General features: G+C 43.4%; 1 protein-coding gene across 2 annotated transcripts in view; it reads left to right on the top strand.

The window, feature by feature from the left end:
- Nucleotides 1–18,419, top strand: part of PPP1R21 (protein phosphatase 1 regulatory subunit 21) — a 47,121-nt gene that overhangs the window by 19,358 nt on the left and 9,344 nt on the right. For both annotated transcript variants that reach the window (XM_048519263.1, XM_048519255.1), the window contains exons 10-18: nt 456–557; nt 658–746; nt 3,837–3,973; nt 7,065–7,157; nt 10,165–10,292; nt 11,303–11,455; nt 12,954–13,046; nt 14,056–14,304; nt 18,001–18,036. In XM_048519263.1, the coding sequence (XP_048375220.1) occupies nt 456–557; nt 658–746; nt 3,837–3,973; nt 7,065–7,157; nt 10,165–10,292; nt 11,303–11,455; nt 12,954–13,046; nt 14,056–14,304; nt 18,001–18,036 (1,080 nt within the window). The remainder of the gene's footprint in view (nt 1–455; nt 558–657; nt 747–3,836; nt 3,974–7,064; nt 7,158–10,164; nt 10,293–11,302; nt 11,456–12,953; nt 13,047–14,055; nt 14,305–18,000; nt 18,037–18,419) is intronic.

Raw genomic sequence — 18,419 nt, 5'->3', positions numbered from 1 at the left:
GTAGCAGTGGCGCAGTGGTTAAGAGCAGGTGCATTCTAATCTGGAGGAACTGGGTTTGATTCCCCGCTCTGCCGCCTGAGCTGTGGAGGCTTATCTGGGGAATTCAGATTAGCCTGTGCACTCCCACACATGCCAGCTGGGTTACCTTGGGCTAGTCACAGTTGTTCTGAGCTCTCTCAGCCCCACCTACCTCACAGAATGTTTGTTGTGAGAGGGGAAGGGCAAGGATATTGTAAGCCCCTTTGAGTCTCCTGCAGGAGAGAAAGGGGGGATATAAATCCAGACTCTTCCTCTTCTTCTCTTGTGAGTCTTCCACCACTAGGTGATACACTAGTTTATTTCATGCCAATAATGGACTGGGGAACTCTTCAGAATTCACAAGCTTTGGCCGTGATGTGGCCGCAGTGTTTTACCAGCAGTACCAGTTAATTATTAACTTCTCTTTCTGCCTTCAGTTCTCACAGTATCTCCATGAAAATGCATCCTATGTTCGCCCTCTGGAGGAAGGAATGCTGCTCTTGTTTGAGAGTATCACAGAGGACACTGTCACAGTGCTGGTAAAATGGTTATCTTCTTGTCAAACTCCCCCTCCAAGACAGGCGGGTACTAAACCTTTTAAATACAACTGATGTTATTTTCTTTTTTTTTCCCAAAAAGGAAACAGCTGTGAAATTGAAATCTTTTTCTGACTACCTAACGTCTTACGTCCACTTTCTCAGGAAGATTCTTCCATACCAGTTGAAAAGGTATTTTCTTTTTTACCTGCTAAATGGGAACATTGATTCAGTGTGGAGCTTATAACTTACATTGGATTCTTTGAGTGGTTGGGCAACATGCCTCCAACTCTGGAGTGTTTTTCATAAGGACTGTTGGCAATGTAAGTGTCTAGAGCTAGTTCTATCATAGCAGGTGTGTCAACTCTGGTGTTTCCCCAACTCTGATCCAGGAATTCTCCTATGCTTCAAATGTGTATGGTGTGTCAGATCTTATGGGTTGTATCTGACTACTCCATGCAATGAAGGGTGGTATGTTCCATCAGTGCATGGCACTTCCTGCCAACACATGTGGCTCCTCTGCTGGTGGAAAGCACCCCACCCCCCACCAAGCAACTTCATGAGTCCCTTCCACTTACACCAGAGCCTTTCCCCAGCAATGCAAGACTGTGCCACTAGCAAAGCAGGTCTGTGGGATCCAGCTCAATATTCTTGGTGGCTGTAGCCTTTTTCTTGGAGACTTTGCCATATCCTTAGTTGGCTGTTCAGAAGTGTTAGAAGAAGATACAAATGCAATTTCAATAATCTTTAATCTTCTATTTCTGTTATTCATTTATATAATTTTAATCATTTTCCTGCTACTATGCCTAAGGTTACATATATTTTCCAAAAATGTAACAAATGTGTGAGAACCTCTTTTAAATTCCCTGTTAAAGTAACAGCTAGAACCAAAATAACTCAAGCCCCTTTTATTAATTTTTTCTTGCATCAAATGAAGTTAGCCACTTCTGATTAACCAGCTAAAACTTTATGTAACTGGTCCATCTATTGAACTGACTAAATAGCGCATCCTTAATTGAAAACTTTCACATTAGCATTTCTGTGAAAAGGTAAATGGAATTACTTCCTTTTGTTCCCCACCCCCAGTTAGTGTTCTTCCCTAGGCTGGAAAAAGCAATACATTTCAAGCCTACAGCTTTTGTATTGATTTCCTGCTTGACAGTCCAGAGTCTTTGCTTTTCAATTATTTTCAATCCGGTGAGCTTGCAGTCTAATACTACACGAGGTGGAAGTAATTAAAGCATTTGACCCATTTGTAGGTTAGGGGTGTAAGACAAGATGCTAAAGACCATATTCCTTTCTGTAAATTCATTTTGTAAAATGCGGAGCATACGGCCTATAGGGACATGGGGTCACCTATGTCCCCAAGCACACGCCTTTTGGTCATGTGTGAGGGGGTGCTGGGCGCCCCCCATATAACTAAAAACCGTGCGCCCCAGCCATATGCCACCGAGCCTCGCTTCCCTGCTGCAGGGGGACAGGGCTTGGCGGGTGCAGCATCCGCCTGGGACACCCGCTGCCGCCAAGCCTGGCCTCCCCGGCCTCCGTGCAGACCGGCTTTTGCGCTTCCCAGGCTCTGCTGTCCTGCACGGAGGGTGGGGTGGGGGGTTGGCCCTGCCCCCTGCCTCTGTGCAGGCTAGTGTGGGCGGGGCTTGGTGCCCCTAAGCCACTCCCCTGAGAGTAGGGGGCGGGGGTGGCGATCTGAGAAGGGGTTGTCTCCAGGCGCCATTCCCCCCAATAAGCTCTGGTAAAATGGGAAGAACCATCACTGGAAAGAACTTCTGGATTATTCCGTATTTCACAATTACAACATGTCTCCAGTCAGCCGAAGGACAATTACATCTTTAATAGCAAATAGAAGAATTTCTCAAGGGCTCCATTCAGATGTCATGACAAAGTATAGTTTGCTTAATCTCTGCTTCATTGAAGTGTTTAAATGCAGCATCCTCAACAAACCGTGGCTTATTGCTGTGTGCCTTGTTAGGATTCTGAACCACAGTCTGTGAGTGGGCTTGTTACCTGTGTTCAGTACTAACTCTCATTTCTCATTCTATCCAGATTTAGAAATCCCAGTTTGTTCAGTAACTCCACCCCCTCAGCCTCCTGGATACAGAGTTGGCTGTGCCAAGAAACAAAACATAGCTGCTCCAGTAGCATTCAGCAATGTTCTGTTCCCTTTATATTTATCACTCATCAAGCAATAGCTTCTCCCAATGGGACCAAAGATTCCTGTTAACCACATTTGTCTTTCGGTTTGTCTTTGTATACATTAGAAACCACTCTATATAAAACAGCCTTACAGTCTTGAGCTATTAACGCACTACAGTTATACATTGCTCCCCTTTCTTTATATTTACATTACACATTGGCTGTGTTTATGTATTTCTTCCCAAGCTTTTTATGTTTGAGATAAAACAAGGTTAGGGAATATGGTGAAACAACAAAGAAGGTGGGAAGGGAGGTAAGGGCTGTATATGATCATTTTATAGCATCATTAAAAAGCGTAAAAATTGCACTGAAGAATCAGGCAGGACGTGACAGTCTCCTTTGCAGAGAGGAGCCTGAAGATCTGAGGAGGCTTGACTTCCTGACCCTTCCTTGCCCTTGTATTGCAGCCAACCAGTAGTCATTGAGCTGCATGTGTAGTGAGACTTCCCTGGTACACAAGCAATGCAAATAGGTTGGGATACCTAAGCAACGCAAGGAGTCTGTGAATTCTACTTGGAGGCTGGAAAGGAGACAAACAGCAGAATAATTAGAGGTTATTTTGAGCCAACGTGGTACACTGGTTAGAATGTTGGACTAGTTCCTAGTCCAAGTCCTTACTTCCCTTGAAATTTCCTGGATTACCTTGTGCCATGCAATCTCTATCAACTTAATGTACCTCACAAGGTCGTTGTGTGGTTTAAATAGCAGAGGAAGAATCTTATAATGTGCCCCAAGCTCCTTGGCAAAAGAATCTGCAGGATAATTAAATTCAGTTATGTACTGTGTGCTAACCAGAAATTGTGCAATTAATTGAGGTTTCTGCAACCATAGTTTATCATGACATCTGAAAACAGCCAGGAAGATAATAGCATCTGCTCCATGTTTATGTGTATACGTTGTTTTTAAATCAGCCCTGAAGAATTCCCCCTCAAGCTTCACTTGCTTAGTTTTTTCAGATATTTCAGGAAAGTGCCCTAAAATGTGTTTCTCATCTTTTCTGAAAAACATGTCATTTAAACAAATAAACAAATCCACTATACTCACTCTTAAAAACATAAATTCATATGTTCCTAGTTTGGAAGAAGAGTGTGAATCTTCTCTTTGCACAGCTGCGCTAAGAGCCAGGAACACAGAGCTCCAAAACGACATGAAGAAACTGACAGCCATCTTTGAGAAGCTGCACACGTATATTAGTCTTCTTGCCTTACCGAGTAAGTGTCTGTTGCAACTGTGATGGCAACATTTAAGGATGCTAAAACTTACACATTTCAATGTTACCTTATCCAAGTACAAATTGAAGCTTTTTGTAGGGCAGAAGGCAGATGTTAAACAGTGTGTATGTCATTGCCTCTATTTATTGAACGAGAGGATCTAGATCAGGGGTAGGGAACCTGCGGCTCGAGAGCCGCATGCTCTTTCTGCTCCTGTAATGTGGGTATTCCACGAAATAAACCACAACGCCCCCATTCTTAAAGTTTCGTCCTGCAGGTAGCAGGCAGGCGATCCATGCCTTCAGAATGAGCTGAGTAAAGGTAAAACCCCAATATATATAGTTATCCTTTATTTCAGATGTCAAAATTATTTTGGCGTCTAAGTGTTTCTTTTCCCATGGGAAAACGGGTCCGTCGGCTCTTGAGGCTCCTCACCCCGATCTAAGATTCTAGATGCCAAGAGATATGAAGGTCATGGAGAGAAAGAGAGAGGAATGCATCTGTTTTTCAGAAATAAAATTGGAATTTGGAGGGAATTAAAAAGGAAGTGTGGTTAAACTACTTTGTGTTTGAGTAAGAAATGTTTAAAGCAAAGTTTAAAATGAGGCTGGTCTGAAACGACTACTATAAATTCTGAGGTTCTTGTAGTGGATGTTTTCTTTTTAAAAAGAGAAAGAGTAAACTTTCCACTTCTGTGAAGTACAGTGATTTGCCTTTTAGAGCTGATTCATTTCTGCTTTAAATCTAGAAGCCCTAACTTCTCCATTTAAAAATGAAGACAGGACAAAATATTATAAGAATTTTGTTTGTGGTGATCAACTATGAACCTCTATGGTGGAGCACTGGAATCTTTTATAATGTAAAACACTTCGCTTTTTCAACAAAAGCTGCCAGTTAGTACAGGCCAAATGACATTGGAAGGGGCAGACCAGTTGCAGGTGTGTTTGCTCCTTATCAAATAAAATGTTACCCTAGTTGCCAGAGAGTCCTAAATACAGTGTGTAGTACATAAATGAGTTTAAATATTTTTTATGAAACTCCAGAAAAGAGTAAATCTAGTGACTGAAACAAGCATAAAACATATAGACAATTATGCCGGCAGGTGTTAAAGCACATTATGGTTGTGAAGAGGTATTCTGTTGAATGGATGTAGATCCCCACCTTGCCTTTCTTAAAGTTCTTGGTATCATTTTGGGTTTTAGCATACTGTGGCCTGCCTGGTCCATGACTTGCTTCTTATTTTTAAAATATTGATTCCTCACAGGCTGGTTTGATGGGGGTGGGGATTAGCTGAGTACATGTACCCTGGCATATCTGACAATTGATTTAAAAACCAAGCACAAATCTCTCCATGCTTGAAAAGCTGATGTGCTGAGGGGCACGTGTCCAAATACCTGTGCTGTATTGCTAACCAGTGACAGCGTGAAGACAGTTTGAGACTGCTGAAGAGTCCTTATTTAACAGGTAACCAAAGGTCTTGGTTAACGGTTCATTCACCGTTTGCTGTTTGAGAGAGTGCTGTTTCTTATGCAGATACCTAAATGGTTTGAAAGTCTTCTGCCTGTGACATTCTGGAAGGTATATTGCAGCAAAGACCTTGGAAAACAATTTGGGACTGTTTCCTGGCTTTTTAAAATCAGTATTTAGATTTTGTAAGGCTTTTGTAGCCCATTTCCCCCCCCCCCCCCCATATAAGATATTTAATTTAGGGGGAGCTTCATTTCCTTCCTGAGGTGATTCTGAATTTTATGTAGCATTTGTGCATTTCGATGATATTATTTATTGTTCACACTTTTATACTGCCCCATCCCCTAGGGGCTCTGGGCGGTGTACAACAACTTAAAACATAATAAATAAATTATTAAAATCTTTAAAACAGCGGTAACACAATACTCAATAATAGTACACAGAAGGCGCCCGACCAGCCCCGCTTTTCGCTAAAATTCCTCCGGGAAAAGCAGGGGAGGCGGCGAGCCACATCAGATGGTAGCCTAGGATGACAGGTCGGGTTGGGGCACCATTTCAGCGCCGGTCCCTCTCCAAAGGCCCGGCGGAACAACCTCGCTTTACAGGCCCCCCCGCGGACTCATTAAGGTCCCGCGAGGCCCTAACAGTTGAGGGAGGGTGGTTCCATTGCGTCGGGCCAGGTCGCAGCTGCCCTGGTCTGCCATGGAAGGCCGACATTTATTAGGCGGCCAGGACCACTTCACAAATTAGCCTCCGCTGGAGCCGGAGAGGCCGGCAGGGACATAATGGGTGATGCGTCACGAAGGTAATGAGGCCCCAGGTCACGTAAGGCCTTTGAAGGTCAACCAGCACCTTGAAGATGATCCGAACTCCACCGAAGCCAGTGCAGCTGGCGAATACAGGCTGAAGGATCACAGATGGCGCTACCTGTAAGTAGTTACCACAGATGCTGACCAGCTTTAGTCTCCGATCAAATGAAGGAAGACCCAGAGCGAAAGTTACACAGTCTAATCTGGAGATGATTGCAGATAATGAAGAAAGATTGGACAACCATAAGTGCAGACCATTATGTACAATAAACAAAATGATAAAGGTAGATTACGGAATTAAAGAACAACAAAAAACGCAGCATTATATTAACAATGAAGACCAACTTGAGTTCCACAAACCTTAACTACATGAAGTTCTACTGTGTGCTGGCACGATAATTTTCTTTGTGGATCACCTTCAAATGACAATTGTTATTCTGTTGCTATTTAATTCCCAAGCAGAAACGACAATCATCAAGGCTGAGAAATATTGAGAACTAAATTAAAAGATCTTTCATTAGAATACTTCACAATTCAATTATAATATTTACATGATCCCCCTTCAGAATTGCCTATTTGACCTGGAATCTGAACCTGGTCCAGGCTTCGGCATTAGTGAACATGCCTGGGTTTTTTGTCTAGATTAGAATCTGAGAAATTGAAAACCCGCTGTATTGCTGTTTTGTGGCCTGTTTGGTTGTTACCTTTAACCAAGTGACACCCAGGGGCCAGTCTGAAGATGATTTTTTAAAAAAATTGGTTTTGAAAAATAAATAATAATTGAATTTGGGTTTTGCCCTTTGTGTAATTTCTAGGCACAAAGCCAGACCAACTGCTTCGGAGAAACTTCAGCTCAGTGTTTACACATATTGCTTCAGCTCTTCATGGATTTCATGATATCATGAAAGGTGAGACTGACTTAATTCAGTTGGTTAGAATAGAATACTTTGTTTACGGTCAATGACCAAATATAATTAAGTGGTTAAGAGCAGGTGGATTCTAATCTAATTTTAACTGAGGTTATTCGATTTGTTTTATTATGGTTCTCGTTTTGTTGTACACCGCCCTGAGCCCTTCGGGGGTAGGGCGGTTTATCAAATCGAATAAATAATAATAATAATCATCATCATCATCATCTGGAGAACCCACTCGTCCATCTGAGTGGCGGAGGCTTATCTGGTGAACCAGATTAGCTTGTGCACTCCAACACGCCAGCTGGATGACCTTGGGCTAGTCACAGCTCTTCGGAACTCCCTCAGGCTCACCTACCTCACAAGGTGTCTGTTGGGAGGAGAGGAAGGGAAAGGAGCTCGCAAACCACCTTGAGTCTCCTTACAGGAGAAAAAGGTGGGGGTATGAATCCAAGCTTTGGGACTCTTTAGTTTGGAGAGGAGACGTCTGAGAGGGGATATGATTGAAGTCTATAAAATTATGCATGGGGTAGAAAATGTTGACAGAGAGAAATTTTTCTCTCTTTCTCACAATACTAGAACCAGGGGGCATTCATTGAAAATGCTGGGGGGAAGAATTAAGAGACGTAAAGGAAACACTTCTTCCATAGCGTGTGATTGAATTGTTTGGAATATGCTGCCACAGGAGGTGGTGATGGCCACTCACCTGGATAGCTTTAAAAGGGGCTTGGACAGATTTATGGAGGAGAAGTCGATTTATGGCTACCAATCTTGATCCTCTTTGATCTGAGATTGCAAATGCCTTAACAGTCCAGGTGCTCGGGAGCAACAGCCGCAGAAGGCCATTGCTTTCACATCCTACATGTGAACTCTCAAAGGCACCTGGTGGGCCACTGCGAGTAGCAGAGAGCTGGACTAGATGGACTCTGGTCTGATCCAGCTGGCTTGTTCTTATGTTCTTATGTTCTTAAGCTCTTCTCCCTCTTCTTCCTCTTCCTCTTCTTCAGCCAGAGTAGCTTTCCCAATAGAATGCTTAAACAGCTCTGCAGTCAATTAGCAGCTTACCAAGAGGGGTGGCCGCTTGTGTATAGCTACCCAGGTGGTTGCTGAGCAGGGGTGGACTTGTGAGGCTTAACTAGCCCAAGAACAAGGCATGCAACAGCCCTGCAAATCAGCACTGCAAGGCAGCACTCAGTTCAGACCCCATCAATGGAACTGGTGATGGATTTCAACCTTCAGGGTTGGTGGGGCTGTTTTGGCTCAGAACCACCGTGACGTAGCGGTTAAGAGCAGTGGACTCTAATCTGGAGAACCGGGTTCATTTCCCACTCATCATGAGCAGTGGACTCTGGTGAACTGGATTTGGTTCCCTTCTCCTATGCATGGAGCCTCTTATGGATGCAGGGTGACCTTAGGTTGGTCAGTTCTTCAAAACTCTCCCAGCCCCACTTACCTCATAAGGGGACTGTTGAGGGATGGGGAAGGAGTGGTGATTGAAAGCTTCTTTGAGACTCCTTCCTGTGTAGAAAAGCAGGGCATAGATCCAACTCTTGTCTCTAGCTGTTAGTGACCCTTGAGGGTAGTGGCCCATCAGGAAAGTCCCCAGTAGGTTAAAGCTTTCCTTAACTTCTTGGTTCACTTAACCCACAGTTGGCTCCCTACATCCCGAATGAAAATGACTGAGGTTTGTGTAGGTGCCAGTGAACAGTAGCTGCATTCAGAAATGACAACTATCTGTGATTTATAGTTGCAAGGACAAGCTTTGGAGTTCCTGGTCTGTTTCCAAGCCCCACAAAGGAACAGGCCATACGTTATCATTAGGTTGGTGCTTGCTTTGAATTGTGTGGCCTTGAAAAAACAAATGTTTAATTAAATCTTCAAAAAGACACAAAAACTTATTTTTTAAGGAGCTTCTTTGTATGCAGTCAGTCTAATTATCATTCTGATTAGAAGAGGCTCCCTTTGTCTTGAACAGAGAGATTTGCCAGCTGTGTCCAGTGACTCATAAACAAAAGATGCCCAGGTTTGAGCCTGTAGCCTTAAGCATATGCAGCTGTTGCGACAATAGATAATGGCTGTTTATATTATGGCTGGTTCTGACCCTGTTTGTTGTAAGCAAATTGGGAAATATATCTTGACCTTTCAAAATATGTATATAAATATCACAGCAACATCTGCTTTAGTTCAGGTTGTTGGCATTGGCCAGCCTAAACTGAGGATCCTGGCATTGATAGAGACTCTGGTGGCTCAGCAGAGCAGCATGTTTTTTATTACAGAAGTTCTTAGGAGGCAGGAAAGAGAGAATTTGGGCTGTGTATATCTTTTTACATCCCTAATACACATAATAACAATTCAAAAGCTGCTGTGTATGTGCCAGGGGTGGAAAGGGCAAGCACATTTTTATATCTGCATTCCTCCCCTCTACCAATATCTTTAGAGTACTACATATTATCTTCTGTCTTTCCCTCCCTTTTTTAAAAAAATCCTCACAACAATCCTGTCAGGTTGGCTTGTGTGAGGGATGCGATTTGATCCAAAGTCATCTGCAAGCTTTGCAGCTGAGCAGAGATTTGGACCTTTAACACTGTCTACCTCATGCTGGCTCTACACTGTGTAGACAGAAACAACTCCTTGATGAGATCAAGAGACGTCTAATTGTCTTGGATTATCTTACTGAAAAGAAGAAGTGAAATTTAGTAGTCGGAGGGAGGAGGTAGTTTCAGAGGGAAGCCATGTTGGTCTGCAGTAGAACAGCTAGATTTGAGTCCAGCAGCAACTTAGAGACCAACAAGATTTTGAGGGATGAGCTTCCGAAAGTCAAAGCTTGTGATAAAGGGAGCTGTGGCTCTTGGAAGTTCATACCCAAAAAATCTTGTTTGTCTCTAAAGTGTTGCTGGACTTGAATCGAGGAAGGAATCTTCAAACTAGCCTTGAAGAAAAGGTCGGAGGGCATGGCAAGGTTGTGTGCATGGCTGATGCAACTTTTAATCCCTTCTGGTTATAGATATTTCCAAGCATTATAGTCAAAAAGCTGCCTTGGAGCATGAGCTCCCAACAGCCACGCAGAAGCTAATAACCACCAACGACTGCATCTTGTCCTCTGTGGTGGCGTTAACGAATGGAGCAGGCAAGGTAATTTTCTCTTCTCACCTGAAGCCATAGCGGCAGCTTCAGAAAAGGCTGCAAAATTAAGACTCGCTTGCAGGTTCTCTAGAGATGTTGCCGATGGGGGAAAAAGACCTGTGTTACCAGCAGAACCGGGGCACTTCCAGAAAATGCTGCTGATCTTGCAATGCATGCCTTTGGGATAAAATGAGGCAGGATAAAATTCTTCAGCCAGAAAGTGTGTTCTTATAAGGGGATCTAACAAAACAGGATCACTTTTTATACATTTAGCTGACCTGATCTGTTGAATGAAAAAAGTGTGTATGGGGGGTGGGGGGGGGGGGGAACTGAAGATATCGATTGTTTTCCCTTCTTGTGGCCGGGGACTAAAAAGGTATAAAGAAGGAAAGAAGGGAGATAGATCAGATTCTGTGGAGAGAATAGGAGCCTGATCTGTCATAAGTCTTAATGAAGCAGAGGCAAGGTTAGTGGGCAGGCAAATCCCACTATTCCTGCTTGCGTGCCCCTCATGCTTTTGGGGGGACTGGGGAACAGACTTTTAGCAGGGACCTCAACTTGTTAATATGTAAAAAAGGAGAAAGGGGAGGTAAGAAAGTAGTTCAGAATAAAGGACTGTTACTTCCTATTTAACACTGACTAAATCTCTCTGGTTTTTTGTTTTTTTGTTTTAAGTACTGGCAGACCCGCAGTCCCCAAGTTTTGTTGTTCCTTTCCCCCTGTGTCCACAAGACTTAAGAAATTGAGTTTTAACATTAATAACAAGTTTGATTTAAACTGCCAGTTGTTCTAGAAATTAGATACCAAAAATGAGATAGCTCTCATTTTTGCAGCGTAATATATTTTCACAAGAGAGGCCTATATAGGTATGGATGAAATCTTTCCGATTATATTATGCATTTGTATTGTTGATGGAAATTTTTCTGTGAGTGTGTTTGTGTGTGTATTTGGCAAGTCTGTTGTGTTGTTTTTTTAAAAAACAGAGGCTCTGTTTTAAATGTTTGCCTCCCCGTGTCTAGGTTGCCTCATTCTTCAGCAACAATTTGGACTGCTTCACTTCCTCACTGAGCTATGGGCCCGAGGGTGGAACAGAGTTTATCAACCCCCTCTCAGCTGAATGCATGCTTCAGTACAAGAAGAAAGCTGCTGCCTACATGAAATTGCTGAAGAAGGTTTGCTCCCCTTCGAGTACAATAGCCGTAGCACCAAGTAACTCTGATCCTTTGGACACGCTCTAGAAATTCTTTTGATGTGGGATTGGATTTTTTCCCTCCCTGAAAGGGAGTCTTTGTTGCGGGTGGCACTTCTTTGCTGTGCTGTGTACTTCCTTGGGGTGGAGCTGAAGAACGGAAAAGATTTCAGAGCAGGAGGACTGCCCGATGTGGATGAGAGCTTTCACAGCCTTTGCAAGGCAGTGGGAGGCGGGAAAGATTCCCCAGGCAGCCACCTGCTAAATGGCTGTTCATTTAAGAAATGCCCCGGCCTGGCTGGTTTCTTATAGTAAGAATGGCTGTACGGGAACCTGAAATCACAGTTCTGTGAACCGGTTGTTCTTTAACGTGCTATAGCATTTGGGGGTGGTGGTTTCAGACAGGTAAAAGCAGACAGGTAGGAGAACTTGGGAGCTGCTTGTAATTTGCTGAACAGGATTCTTGGGTGTTATCTAAGAGTTTCTATAATCACTGGTGTGCTCCCTCATCTGAGTCCCTTTGTCATCCTGCTCAGCCCCTTTTGCCATTTGTCTGTCTGTCCTGGATTATTTCTCTTCTGCCATCCCAGAGGTGTACCACCTATAGGGACATGGTGTCACCCATGTCCCCAGACGCACTCCTTTTTGTCATGTGGAGGGGCACTGGGTGCCCCCCCCCAACATGACCAAATGGTGTGTGTCCCAGCCGCATGTCACCAAGCCCCGTCCCCCTGACTCCCTGCAGGCTGGCTTTTGAAAGCACAAAGACAGGGCTTGGGGTGTGGCCCCGAGCCCTGCCCCCCCCTCCGTGTTTTCAAAAGCCGGCTTTCAAAAACTCCGGCTTTCAAAAGCCGGCCTTCATGGAGGCTGGGGTAGGGGCCTGCCCCTGAGCCTCACCCCTTGGCCTGCACAGAGATTGGGTGTGTCCCCACCATGCTTTCAAAATCCATCTTTCAAAAGCTCCAGCTTTTAAACACCGGCCTGCACAGAGTCTGGGAGGGCACACCCCTGAGCCCCACCCCCCGAGCGCATGTGGGGGACAGAGAAGGAGTTGACTCTGGGCACCATTTCCCCCTGATACACCTCTGCCCCAGCATCACCTTAATCTTTTAGTGCCCCAACGCTGTTTGATGCAATTTAAGATTATTTTCCAGCCAAAGAAAAAAAGAATCAACCATTGGCCCATCGGGCTAGATGTTGATGTGTTTGTGATGTTTTTGTGATGCAGCCTGCTCACCGAATACTCACGCCTTCTTTCCCTGCCCGTGTTTGCCCATGGCCATCACAGGCTCGCTAGAACAGTAGCCCAGTATTGTGTCTCCCCACCTTCAATTGTAATATACTCCATGCAGACCTGTATCTGTAGGAGAATGGAAAGTATCTAAGAAGACTTTCACTAGGAAGGGTGGGAGCAATGAGGAAACTAGCACAATCCCATCTGTAATCCAACTCACTGATGTCCGTGTGTCTTTTGGCTCCAGCCGTGCTGTGATTCCGTGCCTTATGAAGAAGCCTTGGCCAACCGCAGAATTCTTCTGAGTTCCACTGAGAGCAGAGAAGGCCTTGCGCAGCAGGTATCCTCTAACTCTAACCAATTGGCCATGCTGGCAGGGGCTGATGGGAATTGTAGTCCATAACATCTGGAGTGCCAAAGGTTTGCCACCACTGCTCTAACTTGATATGCAGCTGATCTGAAATATAATGTGCTCATTGAATTGGTATTTTCTTTTTTGGTAGTCACACTGTATTAACTTCAATTAGTTCATTTCTTCTGAAATCCACAATTAGAGGAAGATTATGCTTACATCCAGAATTTTGCATGTAAGCCAGGCTTGATCTGAATGCAGAACATAGGACGAAAGCAGAACGTTTCCATGATAGTTAACCCCCCCCCCCCCCCAGATTTTGGGCCTGGGCTGTGAAAACCAAGCAGAGCTGTTTGATATGTAGTCCTGCCTCTGCAGAGGTGGCCCTAGGGATTGTGTATGATGTTTTGCTTAGTTTCACCTTTGTAAGTTCTGCATGAAGAGATGTAAGATCAAGTGTATTTGTTTGATCATCCCCCCCCCCCCCCGTGGCATAGCAGGGGGGTGCATGATGCACCAGGTGCAGTTTCCCCTCATTCTGCCCCTGCCTCCTCCAGCCCTAGCAAGTAGAAAGGTACCGGTAAATAGAAATTTTGCTTTGGCATTGTCATTGGACTGCTTATTTTCTCAGGATTGGGATGTGAGCGAATGAGGCAGGATGACTTATGTGCACTTTTGCCCTAGTGGCTTAATCTTTTGCATTGTTTAGTTCTACTCTCGAAGGAACCTGGCAGCCATTTGGCAATGTTTATGATCCTGACTGCTAGGAACCTTTTCGTACTAGCTTGGAATTTACCACAAGCCCTACAGGCCACCTGAAAGCATGCTAGAACCACGTGGGGGTGCCCTGTGCTGCCTTTCTCAGCCCTAGGTCCAAACCTGCCATATTAATGACTCAACTTGAGCATGCTGCTTTGGGTAGTCCCTCCTGCCTCTTCCATTTTCATTGGATCCCATCTCTTCCACCTGAAAGAATGTGCTCTTTCTTGTTCTCAAGGTACAGCAGAGTTTGGAGAAGATTGCCAAACTGGAGCAGGAAAAAGAGCACTGGATGCTGGAGGCCCAGCTAGCCAAAATCAGGCTGGAGAAAGAGAATAGAAAGGTGGCCGATAAGCTCAAGAACTCTGGTGGTACCCAATCGATCGAGGCCAGCCCTGAAAGTCCCCTTTTGCTGAACGCAGCTGAGCAGGAAAAAGAGGTCGGCACAGAGAAGGTTCTGAGGGAGCCTGTTAAAAGCACAAGTTTGGTAGGTCTTGCCTGTTTCTTCCTGCAGCTGGGTGAGCTAGAGAAGTTCCTGAAAGATTATACTGGGGAGTGGGGTAAAAGGAGGGGAGAGGGAACTGCCTTGTAATAGGATTGCCTTTGTGGTATTTTCCTGAATCTTAAATGTTTGTTTAATCGATTCTATCCTGCCCTTCCTTGGTTGGGGTTGAGGAAGTATTTTTGTATGCATTCAGAATAAATGTTCGATGTGTTTCCCTGTACTGGAGAGAGTTTGATGCAAACCTGTCCAAGCTAATATGTTTGTGGTTCTGGCCTTTTGGGGTGTTTACAAATTTTATTTTTCAGATTTTTTTTTGCTGAAGTGTGGCAAAATTCCAATGAAAAATTTAAAATATAGACAGTAGATTAGAGATTAATTTTTTTCTAAGAGAGGGCTTTGCTTAGAATTCCGACCGTTTTTAATATGTCAATTTTCATAGTGCTCCCTGAAATTGTAGCATTATAGCAAAAAGTATTATTCTGAAGTACTGCTGTAGTTGATTAAATCCCTTGTGTTAGATGCAAGACTCATTTAGTGGGCTGTCTGATTGTTTGAAGTGGATATGCAGCATCAGAAATTTAAGTCTTGAAGGTTGACCATGCACAAATGTTTTCTCACTGCCAGTTTATGGCAGTAGAATTTGCCCTATGTATGTTTAGAGTGTTATCTGCCATTGTTAAGAGCATAAAATTATGTGCAAAGCTGTGAACTGGAGCCAGTGAACCCATACACTCTTAGCATCTCTGGGAGTTCTACCTCCTATTTCTTCTGTCTTGGGAGAAAGCTTTCAGTAGGGCATTCCTTGACATGTAGGCCAGAGCATGTTAATTCCTTCATGGAAAGTGCACCATATGCACACTGACGTTTCCTTTTGCACACAAATATGTTCAAGAATAAACCTGTTTAAGCTTAAGTGCATTGTCTTAACTTGCCTATATATAATTTAGTAGCGCTAAGCTTTAAAAAACTCTTCACATAATATTAACTTAGCAATCCTTGCAGTAAATATTGCCAGTGTGGGATTTAAAGCAGAGAGACGCATTGTTTGCCTAAGGTTACCTCCTGAAATTGTGGCCAAGGTGAAATTATAACTGGGGGTTCCTGGTTCTTGGGACTCACTCTTAACTGAACTAAGCTTGATCTCTGATCTCGAACAGGTTTTATTTAGTAATGACCTGTTTTCTTACTTTCTTGGCTTTGAATGCAGAAAGTGACACAAGCAACAAGACTGATTCATATGACTGTGTGTGTTCTGTGAAAGCTGCTACTCTCCCATCTGAAATCCTATGGAGAAACTACATGCTTTAAAAGCATTTCCATAGTTGTATACACTGCTGTTCATATGACCATGACCAAACCTTTCTCCTGTGAGGCCTAGATATGCTATTCCAACCCTGCAGTTCTTCCTATATCATCATTAATATATTGGACCAAAGGATAGTAGAAACCTAGTTTCAGTTTCTCTCTGTGGTCTAATAAGACTCACAGGTCCATTTCGCATTTACTGTTGACATCTAGCTTGACAGCAGAACATGTGAAAGGGATCTGGGAGTCTTAATAGATCACAAACTGAACATGAGTCAACAGTTTAATGTGGCCGTCAAGAAAGCCAGTGTGTTTTCTGGGCTGCATCAATAGGAGCATAGTATCAAGATCAAGGGACATAATAGTACCACTCTATTCTGCATTGGTCAGACTCTATTCTGCATTGGTCAGACTTTACCTGAAATAATGTGTCCAGTTCTGGGCACCACAGTTCAAGAAGGATATTGACAAGCTGGAACGGTCCACACAAAGGTAACCAAAATGTTAAAACGGTCCACAAAAGGTAACCAAAATGGTAAAAGGTCTGGAATTCATCCCCTATGAGGAGCTGCTTAGGGAGCTAGGTATGTTTAGTCTGGAGAAGAGAAGGTTAAGGGGCCACAGGTTAGCCGTGTTTAAATATATTTGAAGGAATGTCATGTTGAAGATAGAACAAGCTTGTTTTCTGGTGCTCCAGAGACTAGGGCAAGGAGAAATGGATTCAAGGTACAGAAAAAGAGATTCCACTTAACATTAAGAAGAATCTATTGATGGTAAGAGCTGTTCAATGGAAGTGGGGAATACATTTAAATTTAGGAGAACTCCAGTGTTGCTCTAGGATAAATAGAATCCAGGTGCTCAGGAACTACATCTATCAAGTTTCCTACTCAGGCATGGCCTGACTTGGCCATGCTGACAGAGGCTGATGGGAATTGTAGTTCCTGAACATCTGGAGAGCCGCAGGTTCCCTACCCCTGCCTTAGAGTGTGGTGGAGTCTCCTTCTTTGGAGGTTTTTAAACAGAAACTGGGTGGCCATCTGTCAGGAGTGCTTTGATTGTGTATTCTTGCATGGCTGGGGATTGGACTTGATGGCCCTTGTGGTCTCTTCCAACTCTGTGATTCTACATATGGATTCTGTGAAGAAATTGTTCCCAAATGGCCTTTTGTTCCCAAATAGCCCAAATATGCATGTACTTTGACCAAAGGAGGGTATTTTTGGTCCTGCTAGCTCATTAATTAGGTAACAGCAGTTGGGCTACATCACAGATGAGATACTCAGTGTTTACTTTCCTCTAGCCTTTGAGTTGAGAGAGTTATGCAGTTGAGGTCAATAACCAATGGTTCTTTTACCCTTTCCTTTTGCAGTAGTTTGTTGTAAATTCTAAGGGCTGCAGTGTTTTTTTCCCCCTGCAACTTTATACTGTTGTTCTTTGTATGTGGTTCAGACTGAAATGCCAGATGTCTGCAATTTGTATAAGTGGAAAAGGTTCCTAGCCAGAAAGATTGTAATGAGTTTGTGGAATTCCAAATTGCATAGACCAAGGAATCTATTCCTAATACCAGTTGTGGTTGAGACGTACCAACAGAGATGGCACCAGAAAATCTTCCCAAAAAATTCAATATGTCTATTCATTTTACTTATCACATTTGTATCCTACGCTTCCACCTATGAAACACAGCACAGCATCTATTGAGTTATGTATTTTTGTCATAGACTATGAATGACTTGCCCAAGATTATTCAGTGAATTTCACGACTGAGTAGGGACTGGAAATTCAGATTTTTTCTGGTCCAAGGCCCCCAGTATCAATTATACCCCACTGACCCTGCTACCTTAAACAGCATTACAGCATTGCCATAAGCATTTTGCTATCTCTTTGACATTTTCAGCTTGACTGGAGCAGAATGCATTTTTTCTTCCACAAGGCCTTTTTTTTGTTTTAGCAAAGCATATGTAACCATGGTTTAAGTCCCTTCTCCCATGTTACAAGGTGTAAATGCCATTTTAATTATCTTGTAGATATCAAATATTTGGTAAACATCAATAAAATTGTTTGTGTGTGACTTGGGAGTTTTGCAGGCTACCATTTCAAATGTGTGTTATGGTTAAATGTTCTATTGGCAATGACTCACTTGCAAGAAGGTCTCACTGAGCATGATCTTTGTTCAGGGAGAAAAAGGCCAAGGGCATAATCTAAGTGTGTGGAAGCCTCCACAGTTTCATTAGGAGACACTTGGCCATGTTTTCCACTTTCTCACCATTTTGATTTTTTTTTTTTGTTCAGCTAACAAGGCTAACTTCTGAATATATTTGAGTTGGTAAATAAGCTACTTCTGTGATCTGATCACCCTCTTAAATCTTTTTGTTTTAGGTTGGTATGCTAACAATGACTGCTTGCAATGAAGAGGTATGTTCTTAATATGGTAAACTCATACTGGCATCATGTTTATGTGCCTGGGTTCTATCTAAAGAACTGAGTAAAACTCCACTGGCAGAAAAGATCCTTTCACTTAGCCTCTGTAGCAAAAATGAGCCTGAGGGCCAAACAGTCTTATAGGAAGTGTGCTGCAACATGTGGGACTGAAGCTGTAGTGGAAATCTCACCAAGAATTCACAGGTCTTTCCTTCCAAGGGTGAAAGTCCCTTCGGTTCTCAGAAGGGCGCCTTTGGATCTAACCCATTCCATATACATTAAAGCAGCCTTTTGACATACAAGATAGTTTCAGGTGGGTAGCTGTGTTGGTTTGCAGCAGAGGAGTCCAGTAGAACCTGAAAGACCAACAAGATTTC

Source organism: Sphaerodactylus townsendi, linkage group LG01 (assembly GCF_021028975.2).
Source record: "Sphaerodactylus townsendi isolate TG3544 linkage group LG01, MPM_Stown_v2.3, whole genome shotgun sequence".
Taxonomy (NCBI): domain Eukaryota; kingdom Metazoa; phylum Chordata; class Lepidosauria; order Squamata; family Sphaerodactylidae; genus Sphaerodactylus; species Sphaerodactylus townsendi.
The sequence above is the reverse complement of the archived record's forward strand: the minus strand, read 5'-3'. Positions and strand labels throughout refer to the sequence as shown.